The sequence below is a fragment of the Lepisosteus oculatus genome, chromosome 12 (genome assembly GCF_040954835.1).
Source record: "Lepisosteus oculatus isolate fLepOcu1 chromosome 12, fLepOcu1.hap2, whole genome shotgun sequence".
In the NCBI taxonomy this organism is placed as follows: domain Eukaryota; kingdom Metazoa; phylum Chordata; class Actinopteri; order Semionotiformes; family Lepisosteidae; genus Lepisosteus; species Lepisosteus oculatus.
In genome coordinates, this window is record NC_090707.1 from 39,285,661 (window position 1) to 39,301,766 (window position 16,106).

Sequence of the window (16,106 nt, forward strand, 5' to 3'; positions counted from 1 at the left end):
CAGGGCTCTCTCTCTCTCTCTGAGCCTCACCTGTGCAGGGCTCTCTCTCTCTCTGAGCCTCACCTGTGCAGGACTCTCTCTCTGAGCCTCACCTGTGCAGGACTCTCTCTCTGAGCCTCACCTGTGCAGGACTCTCTCTCTGAGCCTCACCTGTGCAGGACTCTCTCTCTGAGCCTCACCTGTGCAGGGCTCTCTCTCTCTGAGCCTCACCTGTGCAGGGCTCTCTCTCTCTGAGCCTCACCTGTGCAGGGCTCTCTCTCTCTCTCTGAGCCTCACCTGTGCAGGACTCTCTCTCTCTCTGAGCCTCACCTGTGCAGGGCTCTCTCTCTCTCTCTGAGCCTCACCTGTGCAGGACTCTCTCTCTCTCTGAGCCTCACCTGTGCAGGACTCTCTCTCTCTCTCTGAGCCTCACCTGTGCAGGACTCTCTCTCTCTCTCTGAGCCTCACCTGTGCAGGACTCAATTCAATTCAATTCAATTCAAGGTGCTTTATTAGCATGACCGATAGGTACAATCAGTGTTGCCAAAGCAAATAAAAATAATAAAATTAACATAGAACAAAACAAAAAATAGAAGTAAAATAAAATCTACAGACATGTTACAGACATTTACAACAAAGACATATTATATAATATCGACATATACTGTATTCGGCTGGAGCATTATTGGGAGACAGACTCACTGTTCCTCAGGCTGTGACAGGAGATCACATACTGGGCTGCCAGATCAACTGAGTTCCCTCCTCCCTCTCCCAGTAGGATTGGGACCTGTTGTGGTTTTGGCAGGTGTGGGAACTCTGGGATTAGATCTCTGAATTTCGGGAAGAATGTTTCTCTAATCCCAGAGTATCTGTCACAGTGCAGTAGGAAGTGCACCTCTGTCTCTATTTCTCCCTGCTGGCAGTGGGAGCACAGCCTGTCCTCTCTGGGCAGCCAGGTCTGCCTGTGTCGCCCAGTTTCTATGGCCAGGTTGTGGTCACTGAGCCTGTACTTCGTCAGGGTCTGTTTCTGTTTGTTATTTTTTATTTTGGTCAAATATTCAGCTAGTGTGTATTGTCTGTTTAAGGTTCTGTAGCATTCTAGTTTATGTTGTGTTTGTGTGTGTGTGTCCCAGTGTGTGAGATATTGCTGTTTGATCTGTGCTGTGATGTGGTTGAGTCTGGGTTGTGGTGCTCTAGCAGTGCTGTCCTGAGGCTGGTTAGTGTTGGTGTGGCTCAGGTCGGTGAGCCTCAGGACCAGCTGGCTCAGGGGGCTCTGTTTTGGGCTCAGCTCTTGGCTCAGCAGGGCTTTGTGGTGGTAGGAATTTTGGTCACTGTTTTTTAGGTGTAGCCAATACTTTAATATTCTTTTCTGTATGTTTATCAATAGTGGGTACTGGCCTAATTCGGCCCTGCACCCGTTGTTAGGAGTTTTTCTCTGCACACGGAGGATGATTCTACAGATCTCCATGTGCAGAGTTTCTGTGGGGTGTTTGTCCCATTGGGTGTAATCCTGGTCTGTGAGGGGACCCCAAACTTCACTGCCGTATAGGGCAATGGGTTGGATTACACTTTCAAATATTTGGAGCCAGATTCTTGTTGGTGGGTTGATGTTGAAGAGCCTCCTTCTTATTGCGTAGAAAGCCCTGAGTGCCTTCTCCCTCAGTGCCTTCACTGCCAGGTCAAAACTCCCGGAAGAGCTGATGGTGAGACCGAGATATGTGTAGCTGGATGTGTGCTCCAATGTGTTGTTGTTCAGTGTGAATTTGTACCTGTTTCCCTGAGGTCTGGCTTTCTTCTGGAAAACCATAACTCTGGTCTTGTCCATATTGACTGTCAGTGCCCAGGTCTGACAGTACTGCTCCAGCAGTGCCAGGTTCTGCTGCAGCCCCTGTTCTGTGGGCGACAGCAGGACCAGGTCATCTGCGTAGAGCAGGAACTTGATTTCTGTGTCGTGTAGTGTAAGACCAGGAGCTGCAGACTGCTCCAACATTCCTGCTAATTCATTGATATAGATATTGAACAGTGTTGGGCTCAGGCTGCAGCCCTGTCTCACCCCGCGGCCTTGGGTGAAGAATTTAGTCCTTTTGTTTCCAATTTTCACTGCACATTTGCTCTCTGAATACATTGATTTAATTATGTTGTACACTTTGCCCCCTATGCCACTTTGGAGTAGTTTATAAAACAATCTCTCATGCCAAATCGAGTCAAATGCTTTTTTGAAATCGACAAAGCAGGCAAAAATGTTTCCTTTGTGTTTTTGGTGGACGTGTTTGTCTATCAGTGTGTGTAGGGTGTAAATGTGATCAGATGTGCGGTGATCTGGCAAGAAGCCAATCTGACTTTTACTCAGGACATTGTGTTCGGTAAGGAAGGCCAGTATTCGTGTATTTAGGATACTGCAGAATACCTTCCCCAGGTTACTGGGACTCTCTCTCTCTCTCTGAGCCTCACCTGTGCAGGGCTCTCTCTCTCTCTCTGAGCCTCACCTGTGCAGGGCTCTCTCTCTCTCTCTGAGCCTCACCTGTGCAGGGCTCTCTCTCTCTCTCTGAGCCTCACCTGTGCAGGGCTCTCTCTCTCTCTCTGAGCCTCACCTGTGCAGGGCTCTCTCTCTCTCTCTGAGCCTCACCTGTGCAGGGCTCTCTCTCTCTCTCTCTGAGCCTCACCTGTGCAGGACTCTCTCTCTCTCTCTGAGCCTCACCTGTGCAGGGCTCTCTCTCTCTCTCTGAGCCTCACCTGTGCAGGGCTCTCTCTCTCCCGCTGTATCTGCTCCTTCTCCAGGGGGGTCAGCAGGATGATGGGGGAGGGTGCCTTGCCCCCCACGCTCTCTGCCTCTCTCCTCGTGTCGCCCCTCTCCTCTCCGGCTGGCGGGGAGGGGGTTCTCACCACCTCCCCCTGCCCCTGCCCCTCCTCCTCCTCGCTGGTGCCGTTGCTGAGCCCCGGGGCTGTGCAGGGGGGGCCCCGTGAGGCCTCCGCCTTCTTCAGAGCCGCGGCGGGGTCCCCCGGCCCCGGGGAGAGGCTGGGGCTGCTGGGGTTCAGGGGCTCGGGGCCCTCGTCCGCTTCCGCCTGGGAGGGGGAGAAAGAGAGGGAGAGGACGAGCGAAGGGGACCCCGCCGCCCCCAGAGGGCGGGGAGAGGGGCTGCTGCTCGCCTCTCGGCCCTGGCGCTGGGGTGACCCCTGGGGCGCGGCCTCATTGTCAGGGTGCTTTCCGTTGACGAGCGGCGTGGCGGCGTCGGGGGCCGGCGCGGAGGAAGGGGAGGAGGTGAGGGTGGGGAAGTTCGGGGGGTCTCCGGTTTTGGGGCTGCTCTCTCGCGTGCGGTGTATGGACTCCAGCTGCTGCCTGTCACTCGCTCTCATGGTCTTCCTCGCCCGGAAAACCTTCTTCTGGGGCTCCTCTGCTACGGCCACATCCATCTTTCACCTGAGAGAGAGAGAGAGAGGGGTTAATGCAGACGCCCGACTGCACACTTAACGCCGCAGTCCACTGCAGCAGCACTGAACATCTGCACATGCCCAGCGATCATGTGACCGCCCTGAGCGTCATGGAGGCTGCAGTACGCAGCTCAGCCACCAGATGGCACACTAACACCATCCTGCTGGAAACAGCACCTACACGACGATCGAGCGCAGGGACAGGTGCTCCGGTGGTGCCTCGAGAGGGAGAACTGTCGGTGTTTGGTCAGACTGGGTGATGAACGCAGGGCTCGGCGCCGAGATCCTGCCTCAAGCCCGTCCAGTAGCAGCAGTCAGGACTCTGGACCGGACGCTAGACTTGACTCCTGCTTCCAGACACAGACCAGCCCCGCGCACACAGCAGCACTGGCAGGCAGAGCCGTCCTGCGGGGCCTGACGCAGACGCTCGTGCGGAGAAGCGGGACTCTCCCTGTATCCCCGGGGGCGGGACGCTCCCTGCCCGCACGAGGTGCTGTTTGTGCAGCCACCCCACCGTGACATCACACGGGCCCGCCCCCTGCATCTTCCCCCGCTCTCATTGGTCCACGGGCCCCAGCCAATCGGCAGGGCTGCTCCCCAAGTCTGCTCGGCAACAAGGATGATGTCACCGGCTACACGTCCCTGCCGGCTACAGTGAAACCAGTTCTGCCCGAGTCTCGGCTCGCCGGGAGCCAGGCAGTTCTGGGCCGCTGGGCTGGGCTTACTGCAGCAGAAAGCAGCCGTGCAGCTCATCGGCTTGGAAGAGCACCGTCCCGGCCCGCGAGTGAACCCCAGAGACCCGGGGTACTGCACCCCAGACCTCAGAACCGCCTCCAGGTGCTCCTGGACCTCACGAGTGCCACACACACACCCCCACAAACCCGACCCGCTCCGTCACGGAGGTCACACAGAACCTGGGCCGGGCCGGCGGGGCAGGATTCGAGCTCCAGCGACAGGAGCTTTGAAAGCGGATACTGGGATCGGCCCAGGCCTGCGAGGGATCTGACCGCCGGACCCGCGGACGACGAGCCACGGGTTTGCGCGGCCCGCTGTCGGACCGGTCCCGGGACGAGGCCGAGCTGGGACCCACACAGCTGCTCGGGAAGCGGGCCGGACAGGACGGGCTCGTCCCAGTCCCCAGCCCTGCGCTGACCGAACAGACCCCCTCCCACCCCTCAGCCTTCAGCACCAGCAGGGAAACTCGAGCAGGAGCCACAGGGAACAGGAGTCGGGGGTCAGTAAACCGGAGAGCGGCAGGCCCTTCTGTACACAGAGGGTGGCGGGGGTGGGGAACACGCCACGGAAGCCGCGGCTCGCTCTTGCCAGAAGACGGCGGAAAGCGAGCCAGCCGCCGGGCTGTCGCGCGGTGCGGCCGGGGATCTTCCAGGGGACCGGAACTGGGGGCCCCACTCCAGCACCTCCTCTTTGCGAGGAGTGGTCTTACGGCGGCGGCTCCCGCAGGCGGTCAGAGACCGGGAAGCCCAGACTGGGGTACCGCAGGGATGGGTACCGGGACCACAGCGCAGCTCCCAGACCACTCCAGTCCAGCCGGACTCGGCTCCACACGGGGCTTGAGCTGAGCTCATCACCTACAGCCGCCAGGCCGCGGGGGGGCAGCAGGAGTGGACGCAGGACGCGCTGTACAGCTCCGGTCATCAGGTCAGAGACGAGCCCACACAGACCTGAGCCGAGAGACTGACGAGGAGCCCCGGTTCGCGTTCGCCACCCTCAAACCCCCCGACGGGCTCGGCCCAGGGAGCTCCAGCTGCACCAGACAGGCAGGACCGGGGGGCACCAGGAACAGCCGCAGGGAAGAGCAGGAGGCACTTCTCTACACCAAGGGTGGTGGGAGGGTGGAACAAGCTGCCCAGTCATGGTGCAGTTGAAGCCGACACCCTGGACTCTTTCCGGAAGCAGTGGGACGAGAACCTGGGATCAGTTAATATGAGCTCTCACACGCACCGGGACGAACTGCTGCCCTCGTTTAACCTCCACTCTGTTCTAATGTCTCACAACCTGCGCGCATCTGATACAGTTCCGTTATTCTCCCAGGCCTGAAAAAAATTTTTACAAATGAGGACAATGTAAAACTGTGCAGGAGATTCATCACATTCTCATAGAAATAAAAAAATCAAAAGCTGCACCCAGTGGCCAGCGCTCACTGATTCAAGCAGCTCTAGAGTAGATGCCTGAAGCAAAGGCCTTTGGGAAACGCAGTTTATAAAACGGTCAAACACCTTCCAGTAATTAGAGCTTTAGCTGAATGCAGCTCCACACTGTCAACTCAATCTACAGATATCACAACAGCTCAATAAACTACATCTCCCAGAAGTCAACACTCCTGTTTTCTCCAAGGTAAAAGCCTGTATAATTCTGCATCTATGTCACACAGTTCAACACGACCTGCAGCTCGGGGCAGTGGTGCTTCAGGCAGCGGGACAGCGTGTCCTCGAGCTCTGCCTGGTGAAATGACTGGGCGCAGGACAGCAGCCCACAGCCCTGAGCCTGACCGCGCGCCGCTGCGCAGTGTGGACTAACCCAGCAAGCACAACCCACACGCCTCCCTTCCTCTGCCAGCAAGAGACTGGTAATCCGCCCCGCTCTCCAGCACAGTCCAGTCTGGGTCACGCTGTACCCCTACAGTCCAGAGATCACTGGTCCAGTCTGGGTCACGCTGTACCCCTACAGTCCAGAGATCACTGGTCCAGTCTGGGTCACGCTGTACCCCTACAGTCCAGAGATCACTGGTCCAGTCTGGGTCACGCCGTACCCCTACAGTCCAGAGCCCGCCGGTCCAGTCTGGGTCACACTGTGCCCCTACAGTCCAGAGCCCGCCGTTCCAGTCTGGGTCACACTGTGCCCCTACAGTCCAGAGCCCGCCGGTCCAGTCTGGGTCACGCCGTACCCCTACAGTCCAGAGCCCGCCGGTCCAGTCTGGGTCACGCCGTACCCCTACAGTCCAGAGCCCGCCGGTCCAGTCTGGGTCAGGCCGTACCCCTACAGTCCAGAGCCCGCCGGTCCAGTCTGGGTCACGCTGTACCCCTACAGTCCAGAGATCACTGGTCCAGTCTGGGTCACGCTGTAACCCTACAGTCCAGAGCCCGCCGGTCCAGTCTGGGTCACGCTGTACCCCTACAGTCCAGAGATCACTGGTCCAGTCTGGGTCCCGCCGTACCCCTACAGTCCAGAGATCGCCGGTCCAGTCTGGGTCACACTGTACCCCTACAGTCCAGAGATCGCCGGTCCAGTCTGGGTCACACTGTAACCCCTACAGTCCAGAGCCCGCCAGTCCAGTCTGGGTCACACTGTACCCCTACAGTCCAGAGATCACCGGTCCAGTCTGGGTCACGCCGTACCCCTACAGTCCAGAGATCGCCGGTCCAGTCTGGGTCACGCCGTACCCCTACAGTCCAGAGATCGCCGGTCCAGTCTGGGTCACGCCGTACCCCTACAGTCCAGAGCCCGCCGGTCCAGTCTGGGTCCCGCCGTACCCCTACAGTCCAGAGCCCACCGGTCCAGTCTGGGTCACGCCGTACCCCTACAGTCCAGAGATCACCGGTCCAGTCTGGGTCACGCCGTACCCCTACAGTCCAGAGCCCACCGGTCCAGTCTGGGTCACGCCGTACCCCTACAGTCCAGAGATCACCGGTCCAGTCTGGGTCACGCCGTACCCCTACAGTCCAGAGCCCACCGGTCCAGTCTGGGTCACGCCGTACCCCTACAGTCCAGAGATCACCGGTCCAGTCTGGGTCACGCCGTACCCCTACAGTCCAGAGATCGCCGGTCCAGTCTGGGTCACGCCGTACCCCTACAGTCCAGAGATCGCCGGTCCAGTCTGGGTCACGCCGTACCCCTACAGTCCAGAGCCCGCCGGTCCAGTCTGGGTCACACTGTACCCCTACAGTCCAGAGCCCACCGGTCCAGTCTGGGTCACGCCGTACCCCTACAGTCCAGAGATCACCGGTCCAGTCTGGGTCACGCCGTACCCCTACAGTCCAGAGCCCGCCGGTCCAGTCTGGGTCACGCTGTACCCCTACAGTCCAGAGATCACTGGTCCAGTCTGGGTCACGCTGTACCCCTACAGTCCAGAGCCCACCGGTCCAGTCTAGAGCCCGCCGGTCCAGTCTGGGTCCCACCGTACCCCTACAGTCCAGAGCCCACCGGTCCAGTCTGGGTCACGCTGTACCCCTACAGTCCAGAGATCACTGGTCCAGTCTGGGTCACGCCGTACCCCTCCAGTCACCACTGTAACCATACAGAGATCATTAGCCTTCAACACTAAATGGCGCAAATTTCACTGAAGCTCAACGGGCTGTGACTGGAACCTCACAACAGCGCCCCCTGTGGGTCAGTGGGGTAGTGCTGTCAGAGGAATTAAGGGTGGTCAGGCCACACAGCGGCGAGGGAACCCCTTGTGGAGACACGAGCAGCGGGGCGGGGGGCTCCGTCAGTGGCACGAGGACCCGGAGAGCTGGAACAGAACGCACAGGAGAACCGGGCTGCCCGAGTGAGAGGAGTGCCGGTGATGGGCCACCAGGTGGCTCCGTCGCTCTCTGGTGCTGAGCGGCGAGTCCCTGCTCTCTCCCCCCCACGCCAGCACGGAAGGCAGCATTCCAGCTTTTCACGACCCTGTCTGGACCAGAAATTCCAGAGCTGCGGCCCGGACCGCGCCGGTCCGCACAGCGGCTCCAGTCTGCGCCGCGCTGTGCCATGAAACCCAGCTCGGGAAAGCTCGGCTCTCGCGTCACTGGGTTTTGTAGCCACTTTCCCACCAGCCTTCCCGGCACAGAAACCTCCAGATATCCTTTCTCATCCGGCGAAAACACACCGCGGTCACAGCAAGCCCACGAGGCCAGTCCACTCGGTCCCGGCCCTGTGACCCGGGCATGCTCGGCTCCGCTCCAGAGGCTGACCCGGCGGGACAAACACCGCCTCCCCGGCGAGCGTCTGCATCAGGCCCTGCAGGACGAGCTCTTCCACCTGGGCCTCAGACTTAAACACAACAGCCCAAAATATCCATCAAGCACAAATCCAGCCTTCCATTCTCCTCCCACTGCCTGGCTCCACCCCTTCGCACGCCGACGCAGACGCAGCCCGACGCAGCCCGACGCAGCCCGACGCAGCCCGACGCAGCCCGACGCAGACGCAGGTGCAGGCGCAGGCCGGACGCGCAGCAGCGAACACGCAGCCGGCGAAGCAGGCACCTCGGCAGCCGGCGGTCCCCCTGCGTGGCGAGACGACTCCTGCAGCAGGCGTGGAGCAGGAGCAGGCCGGGAGACTGCGAGAGGGAGCGCCAGCCCCGGAGAGCAGGCTGGAGGAGGAGGAGCAGGGCCGGACCAAGCGCTGGGGCGCGGGGGTGAGGGGGTGGAGCCGGCCTGGCAGAGTGGCCGCAGGGAGACACACAGACACACACACAGGCAGAGCGAGTGGAAAATTACAGCAGCCTGGACTGTACCACTCAGCACCACGAGGAGGGGGGGAGGGGGGAGGGGAGTTCAGCTGAGCTGACTGATGACTTTTTAAACAACAAGATGGCAGCACCAATTGTGGTGCCCCAGCTAATGGCACTAATTGCCTGGGAAATGAAGAGTGCTCAAGAGCAGCACTGAAGGGTTACTCTGCAGCAGGAGCGTCGAGCGTGCTCCACATCTCCCCAGCTCTACGTGGTGTTCAGACCAGCGACAGAGTTATATTGAACCTCCTTAATTCCCAGTCCTTTCTCCCAGAGACTGGGAAAACTGGGGTGTCAGCATCCTGTTGAGAAACGCCTGTACTTACCACCAGCCTCCCTAAACATCCGCTTACCCCAGTCAGAACACCACTAACACCGCCGTGCAGCTAAAATAACTTCAATGGATGAGGCCTATAAATAATCACAGCACAATCTATACAACTTCCTGCAGTAAACCCTGGAGTGGATCAATCTAGTGAGCACTGGGAGTCTGACGGCACTGTCACACCTGGAGTGGATCAGACTGCTGCGCACTGGGAGTCTGACTGACAGCACTGTCACACCTGGAGTGGATCAGACTGCTGCACACTGGGAGTCTGATTGACAGCACTGTAAACCCTGGAGTGGATCAGACTGCTGCGCACTGGGAGTCTGACTGACAGCACTGTAAACCCTGGAGTGGATCAGACTGCTGCGCACTGGGAGTCTGACTGACAGCACTGTAAACCCTGGAGCGGATCAGACTGCTGCACACTGGGAGTCTGACTGACAGCACTGTCACACCTGGAGTGGATCAGACTGCTGCGCACTGGGAGTCTGACTGACAGCACTGTAAACCCTGGAGTGGATCAGACTGCTGTGCACTGGGAGTCTGACTGACAACACTGTCACACCTGGAGTGGATCAGACTGCTGTGCAGCGAGAGATTCACAGCCTCCCTCCCACGCTGGTAAACAGCAAACTGTCTCGATCGAGCCCTGCTCAGCACACCAGACAGCACAGGAAATAACTCAGCGTCCTTTTCGGCACGACACAGCCCTGTTCCTGACAGCCATGATGGGGGTAACTCTGAACTCTGCCAGCAGTCCCCTCCCCCCGCCCTCCCCTCCCCCGCTGCGCCGTGGTACAGCCCGCGCTCAGCCAATGGGTAGGCAGCTGGTGAACTGGTCTGAGCCGGTCTGCTGCAGGGGAGGGGCGAGTCACAGCTGCTCCCTCGCTCTAGAACCGCAGTGAGGTCACGTTCCAGAGCCAACGGACCCTGAGCTGCGGTTCCAGATCAGACAGCAGAGCAGAACCCTCACAGGGCACAGAGCACAGACAGCACAGGGCACATTCAGCACAGGGCACAGACAGCACAGGACATAGAGAGAACAGGGCACAGACAACACAGGACATAGAGAGAACATGGCACAAAGCACAGAGAGCACAGAGCACAGAGCGCATAGAGCAGAGAGAGCATAGAGAGCACAGAGCACAGAGCACAGAGAGCATAGAGAGCACAGAGCACAGAGCACAGAGCACAGAGAGCACAGAGCGCAGAGAGCACAGAGCGCAGAGAGCAGAGCGCACAGAGCACAGAGCATAGAGAGCACAGAGCATAGAGAGCACAGGGCACAGAGCACAGGGCACAGAGCACAGGGCACAGAGCACAGGGCACAGAGCACAGGGCACAGAGCACAGGGCACAGAGCACAGGGCACAGAGCACAGAGCACAGAGCACAGAAAGAATAGAGCATAGAGAGCACAGAGAGAACAGGGCACTGCGTACAGAATCCTGCAGGCACATCAGTCATCTAAAGGGCAAAGACTGCTTCCTCACTGTTTAAAATGTGAGCCTTCCATCAGATGGGAGAACCCAAAGACTAAGAGCCAGCAGCTGCAGTGCAGGAAGAGGGAGAGGGAGCATCCTGTCGGACCGCTGGCCCTGCGTCCCAGGAGGCTGCCGGTTCGAGCCTGCATGTCTGTGGAGGTCCCCTGCTCGGCGCTGCAGCGAGAGCATGCACTGCTGCCAGCTGCTTCGCTCTGTGGAGAGGACCGATTCGCTCGGCAGCACGGGGCCGGCCGAGCTGCTCCCCTCCCCCCCCGCTCCGCGGCGGTTGCCAGGCAACGGCGGAGCGGCGCGGGAGGAGCTGCAGTCCGAGAGGCAGACGGAGACGGAGCTCCTCCTGGAGACGCCAGCTGCTGGGGAAGCTGGCAGCACCACGAGGCGCCCACAGCCCCCCGCTCCCTGCATGCATCGCTGCCGGGGCGCGAGGGAGGCGCAGAGGGCGCGACAGCGGCGCAGTTCAGAGCCAAGGGGCAGCGCAGCTCGCTGGCCCACACCAGCCCAAACAGTCACCAGTGACTGCTGACCCCAGTCTTCCTCAGAGAGAGGAGGCTCTGTCACCCCACTGGTGACCCCAGTCTTCATCAGAGAGAGGAGGCTCTGTCACCCCACTGGTGACCCCAGTCTTCCTCAGAGAGAGGAGACTCCGATACCCCACTGTGTGACCCCAGTCTTCATCAGAGAGAGGAGGCTCCGATACCCCACTGTGTGACCCCAGTCTTCATCAGAGAGAGGAGGCTCCGATACCCCACTGGTGACCCCAGTCTTCATCAGAGAGAGGAGGCTCTGTCGTCCCACTGGTGACCCCAGTCTTCCTCAGAGAGAGGAGGCTACGATACCCCACTGTGTGACCCCAGTCTTCATCAGAGAGAGGAGGCTCTGTCGCCCCGCTGGTGACCCCAGTCTTCATCAGAGAGAGGAGGCTCTGTCGCCCCGCTGGTGACCCCAGTCTTCATCAGAGAGAGGAGGCTCTGTCACCCCACTGGTGACCCCAGTCTTCATCAGAGAGAGGAGGCTCCGATACCCCACTGGTGACCCCAGTCTTCATCAGAGAGAGGAGGCTCTGTCACCCCACTGGTGACCCCAGTCTTCATCAGAGAGAGGAGGCTCTGTCACCCCACTGGTGACCCCAGTCTTCATCAGAGAGAGGAGGCTCCGATACCCCACTGTGTGACCCCAGTCTTCATCAGAGAGAGGAGGCTCTGTCACCCCACTGGTGACCCCAGTCTTCATCAGAGAGAGGAGGCTCCGATACCCCACTGTGTGACCCCAGTCTTCATCAGAGAGAGGAGGCTCTGTCACCCCACTGGTGACCCCAGTCTTCATCAGAGAGAGGAGGCTCCGATACCCCACTGTGTGACCCCAGTCTTCATCAGAGAGAGGAGGCTCTGTCGCCCCGCTGGTGACCCCAGTCTTCATCAGAGAGAGGAGGCTCCGATACCCCACTGTGTGACCCCAGTCTTCATCAGAGAGAGGAGGCTCCGATACCCCACTGTGTGACCCTGAGTGAAGAGGCCTGGATCAGCTTGTCTCAGCTGAAGATTTGCTTTGTATCAATACTTCAGCACACTGGACAGGTCTGGGGTCTTCACTGAGCTCACAGGCTGAGTCAGGACTTCAGTCACACTGGACAGGTGTGGGGTCTTCACTGAGCTCACAGGCTGAGTCAGGACTTCAGCACACTGGACAGGTCTGGGGTCTTCACTGAGCTCACAGGCTGAGTCAGGACTTCAGCACACTGGACAGGTCTGGGGTCTTCACTGAGCTCACAGGCTGAGTCAGGACTTCAGCACACTGGACAGATCTGGGGTCTTCACTGAGCTCACAGGCTGAGTCAGGACTTCAGCACATTGGACAGGTCTGGGGTCTTCACTGAGCTCACAGGCTGAGGCTGAGAAAATGCAGGGTCCAGAGTAACCCCAGTTTCCAACTGCTACTACCCAGTCCCCAGCCTCTTGAGGCCTTGTCACCGCCTCACGTTCGAGCTCAAGAAACTCCTGCCGCTCCCCATCACACAAACACCCATGAAGCCCAGAAACCACAGAGCAGAGACTCCTAGAGCCATGGTGGCAAACTAACAAGTCAGGACCCAGCACAGAGCCCTGGGGAACGCCGGCAGCCCTGCGAACCGGCCTGGCGCAGGAGCGCAAAGAGAAGATCCCCGGCAGGACCACTGGGAACCACGCTCCCTGGCTCCGCTGGCTGCCTGAACACCCCATCCTCACAGCCAGTGGCACTGAACACAACTGGAAAGGAGAGAGCACTGAAATAACTCATCTCAGGCCCCTGCTCCCTCTAGGCTCACACTGTCCCACACTCAGGGGGCTGGGGGATCCCCGAATCGGCCGCAGACTGAGGAGGGTGTGAGCGAGGTATTCACTCCCAGTATCCCGCTGCTGAATGAATAACGTCTCTGCAAGCCCGAGTCATGCAGGGCTGTACCTGCACCTCAGAGACAACGCAGGGAGAGCAGACAGGCCTGATCGCCGCTGTGCTGAGGGTCCAGTGTGCCGATATCTCCGCGTTCTGCACTCCTGAAAGCCTGTGGACCGGGCCTGCGGCGCTCCGGGCCTCGCTCCGAGGGGCTCAGGGCTCACAGGCGGCTGAACTAGGCCTTCCTGCCTGTAACATCACAGCAACCCTGAGTCTTCCAGAGCGACGCTCAAACCAGACCTTCACCAACACCGGCCTCTGCCCGACCCAGTACAGAACGGCCCTCTCCCCGACCCAGTACAGAACGGCCCTCTCCCTGACCCAGTACAGAACCGGGCTCTGCCCGACCCAGTACAGAACCGGGCTCTGCCCGACCCAGTACAGAACCGGTTCAGAGAATCGCAGTCACGGCAGCAGGCCCTGCTCTTAGATCTCATCAGAAAGGTCACAGACAAGAGGAGTCTTGGTGAGCAGTCAGTAGCTCACTGGTCCCAGGACCTCACCCAGCTGCTTCCTGAAAGAGTCCAGCTGGGCAGCTTGTTCCACAGCCCCACCACCCTCTGTGTACAGCGCCGCTTGTTCTCGGTTAGGGCGGAGAGGTGTCTAGAGGCCCCGCCCCGCCCACACCCACTCAGGGAGAACACGAAAAAACTCACAACAAGTCGCAGAAAACCCAAGCGCGACCCGCCCACAGCGGGCGGCGGAACCACCAGTCCACAGCAGTCTGATCCACCCAGGCTGAACTACCAGCAGCGCTCTGACAGCACTGGGACCGGATGATGGACACTCTGAACAACCCCGCTCACAGGGGCGCGAGGCTGGAAGTCTCCGTCTGTGTGCTGCTCCAGGTCACCAGTACGGTTTGCAAAGGGCCACCCGCAGCCCGCGACTGGGAGAATGCACACGCAGCACAACACCATGCACGAAATGGAGCAGACACTAACACAGCAGCACTATATCTGGCAGGGCTGGGGCCTTTTGTGGACCCCGCAGGGCCTGATGCAGACACTCGTGCCAGAGGTGAAGGTGGGCCAGACCTGTGAATTTCTGGGGGCGGAGCCTGGCCCGGACTCTGTTATGAAACTATCAGACCCGAGCAGAGATCAGCAGCACACTGTCCCCGCTGACATCACAGTCCCGCCCCCCGCCCCTCCCCCTGCTCTCATTGGTCCACAGCCCCCAGCCAATCAGCGGGGCAGCTCCCCAAGTCTGCTCGGCAACAAGGATGATGCAACCAGCTACAATAACACATTTCCACAGGCCCTGCAGAGGCAGTAAACAAACACTCACAAAGGGGGGGCTGTGCAAATGACACCGCACGATTCCGCCAGCGTGCACACGGCCGGGCCGCCGCCAACACGCACAGCGTGCCAGGAGCAGCTACAGGGCCACACGCAGACGCTCAGCCGGCTGCAGGAAGTGGGAAGGCAGCGTCTCTCTTTAAACCCCGAGCCGGGCGAGGCGCAGGCGCTGGGCCCAGTGGTGTGACACAAACACAGCCAACAGCGCCCCCCGGAGGAGGAAGGTCAGCTGACCCCAGGCTTAGGCAACCCCCCCCCGCGCGCCCAGGCCGGGCCGAGGGGTGAGGAGAGAGAAACGGTCCCCTTTGTGGCGCCAGACTGCGCTCCTGGGTCGGCGCTGGGCGGCTGGGTGCGCCCTCAGGGGTACAGGGGTACACTCGGGCAGCGGAGAGCCCTCGCAGCCCTCGCAGGCTGGACTGGCAAGTTCGCTCCAAGCATAAAAGAGTGGCGTCTGACAGAGGTTTCACACTGTAAGCCTGGAAACAACAGCCAGTGTGAGAGGATCTCCAGCGCACTTCCACACACTTCCTGAAGGAAACATCACTGCTGAGACCCAACCCCCCCTCTGTCGGCCATTTTGTCTCGTCCCCGAGGCAGCCGGGCCCAGCCTGGCTCTCTCTGCTCAGAGCTAAGATGGCCGCCGCTGCTGTTCCCAGACTGCCCTGCAGAGGTCAGAGTGCCAGCCTGCCTGCCTCACAGACAGCAGCACAACCGCAGGGCTGCTCTTAAAGCGACAGCGCACCCTAACAACCACAACCGCAGCAAGGGACACGGAGCCAGTTATCATCATCATCATCATCATCACTCCTGTAGAGCAGCTGAACACTCAGTCTGTAACAACACGTCTGCACCTCTGTGTCCTGTGTCAGGGGGACAGTGGGGTTACAGACAGAGACTGGACACTGGAGCTGGAGAGAGGATAGAGTCACCCAGAGCCCCACACTGACACCCTTCATCATCATCATCACTCCTGAACAGACACTCAGTCTGTAACAACACGTCTGCACCTCTGTGTCCTGTGTCAGGGGGACAGTGGGGTTACAGACAGAGACTGGACACTGGAGCTGGAGAGAGGATAGAGTCACCCAGAGCCCCACACTGACACCCTTCATCATCATCATCACTCCTGAACAGACACTCAGTCTGTAACAACACGTCTGCACCTCTGTGTCCTGCAGTCAGGGTGACAGTGGGGTTACAGAGACCGGACACCCCATCATCACAGAAAGTTCAAGAGAGAACCTAAAACAGCCAGGCCCTGCTGTTGTTGTCATGGGTGGTGTGGCCTGCTGTGTCCGTGAGGGGAACTGCAGTCCTCACTCCAGTGGACAAACTACTGCGCAGTCATGCAGACCGACTGCCTGCTTGTTTATGAAGAGGCACAGTAACCTCCGCCCACAGCTCCGACACAGTCTAGTCTCACCGAGACAGAGAACCATGAAGACGATGGCTTCTTCTTCACCGGAATCAGACACTCACAAGAAAGAAGGTCTTCGGCCCACCAGCCCTGAGCCAAGTGATCATGAAGCCATTCCAGACAAGGAAACAACAGGGCTCATCGCTGCGACCCGCTGTCGCCTGGGAACAATCGCTACCTCCCAGAGGAGACTCCATAAGTGGCGTCACTGCAGTTCTTCAACACTTCTGGGGACACTACAATGCCCGAGCACTTCCACAGTTTTTACAG

The 16,106-nt window shown here is 59.4% G+C and overlaps 1 protein-coding gene across 9 annotated transcripts in view; it reads right to left on the reverse strand.

Moving 5' to 3' along the window:
• Positions 1–16,106, reverse strand: part of atf7ip (activating transcription factor 7 interacting protein) — a 31,661-nt gene that overhangs the window by 9,636 nt on the left and 5,919 nt on the right. For 7 of the 9 annotated variants that reach the window (XM_069197099.1, XM_069197105.1, XM_069197104.1 and 4 more), the window contains exon 2: positions 2,713–3,397. In XM_069197099.1, the coding sequence (XP_069053200.1) occupies positions 2,713–3,390 (678 nt within the window). In that variant the 5' untranslated portion in view covers positions 3,391–3,397. Of the gene's footprint in view, positions 1–2,712; positions 3,398–3,589; positions 6,039–8,612; positions 10,217–16,106 lie in introns of those variants that run through there. The other 2 variants (XM_069197098.1, XM_069197101.1) reach the window with 2 other exon arrangements.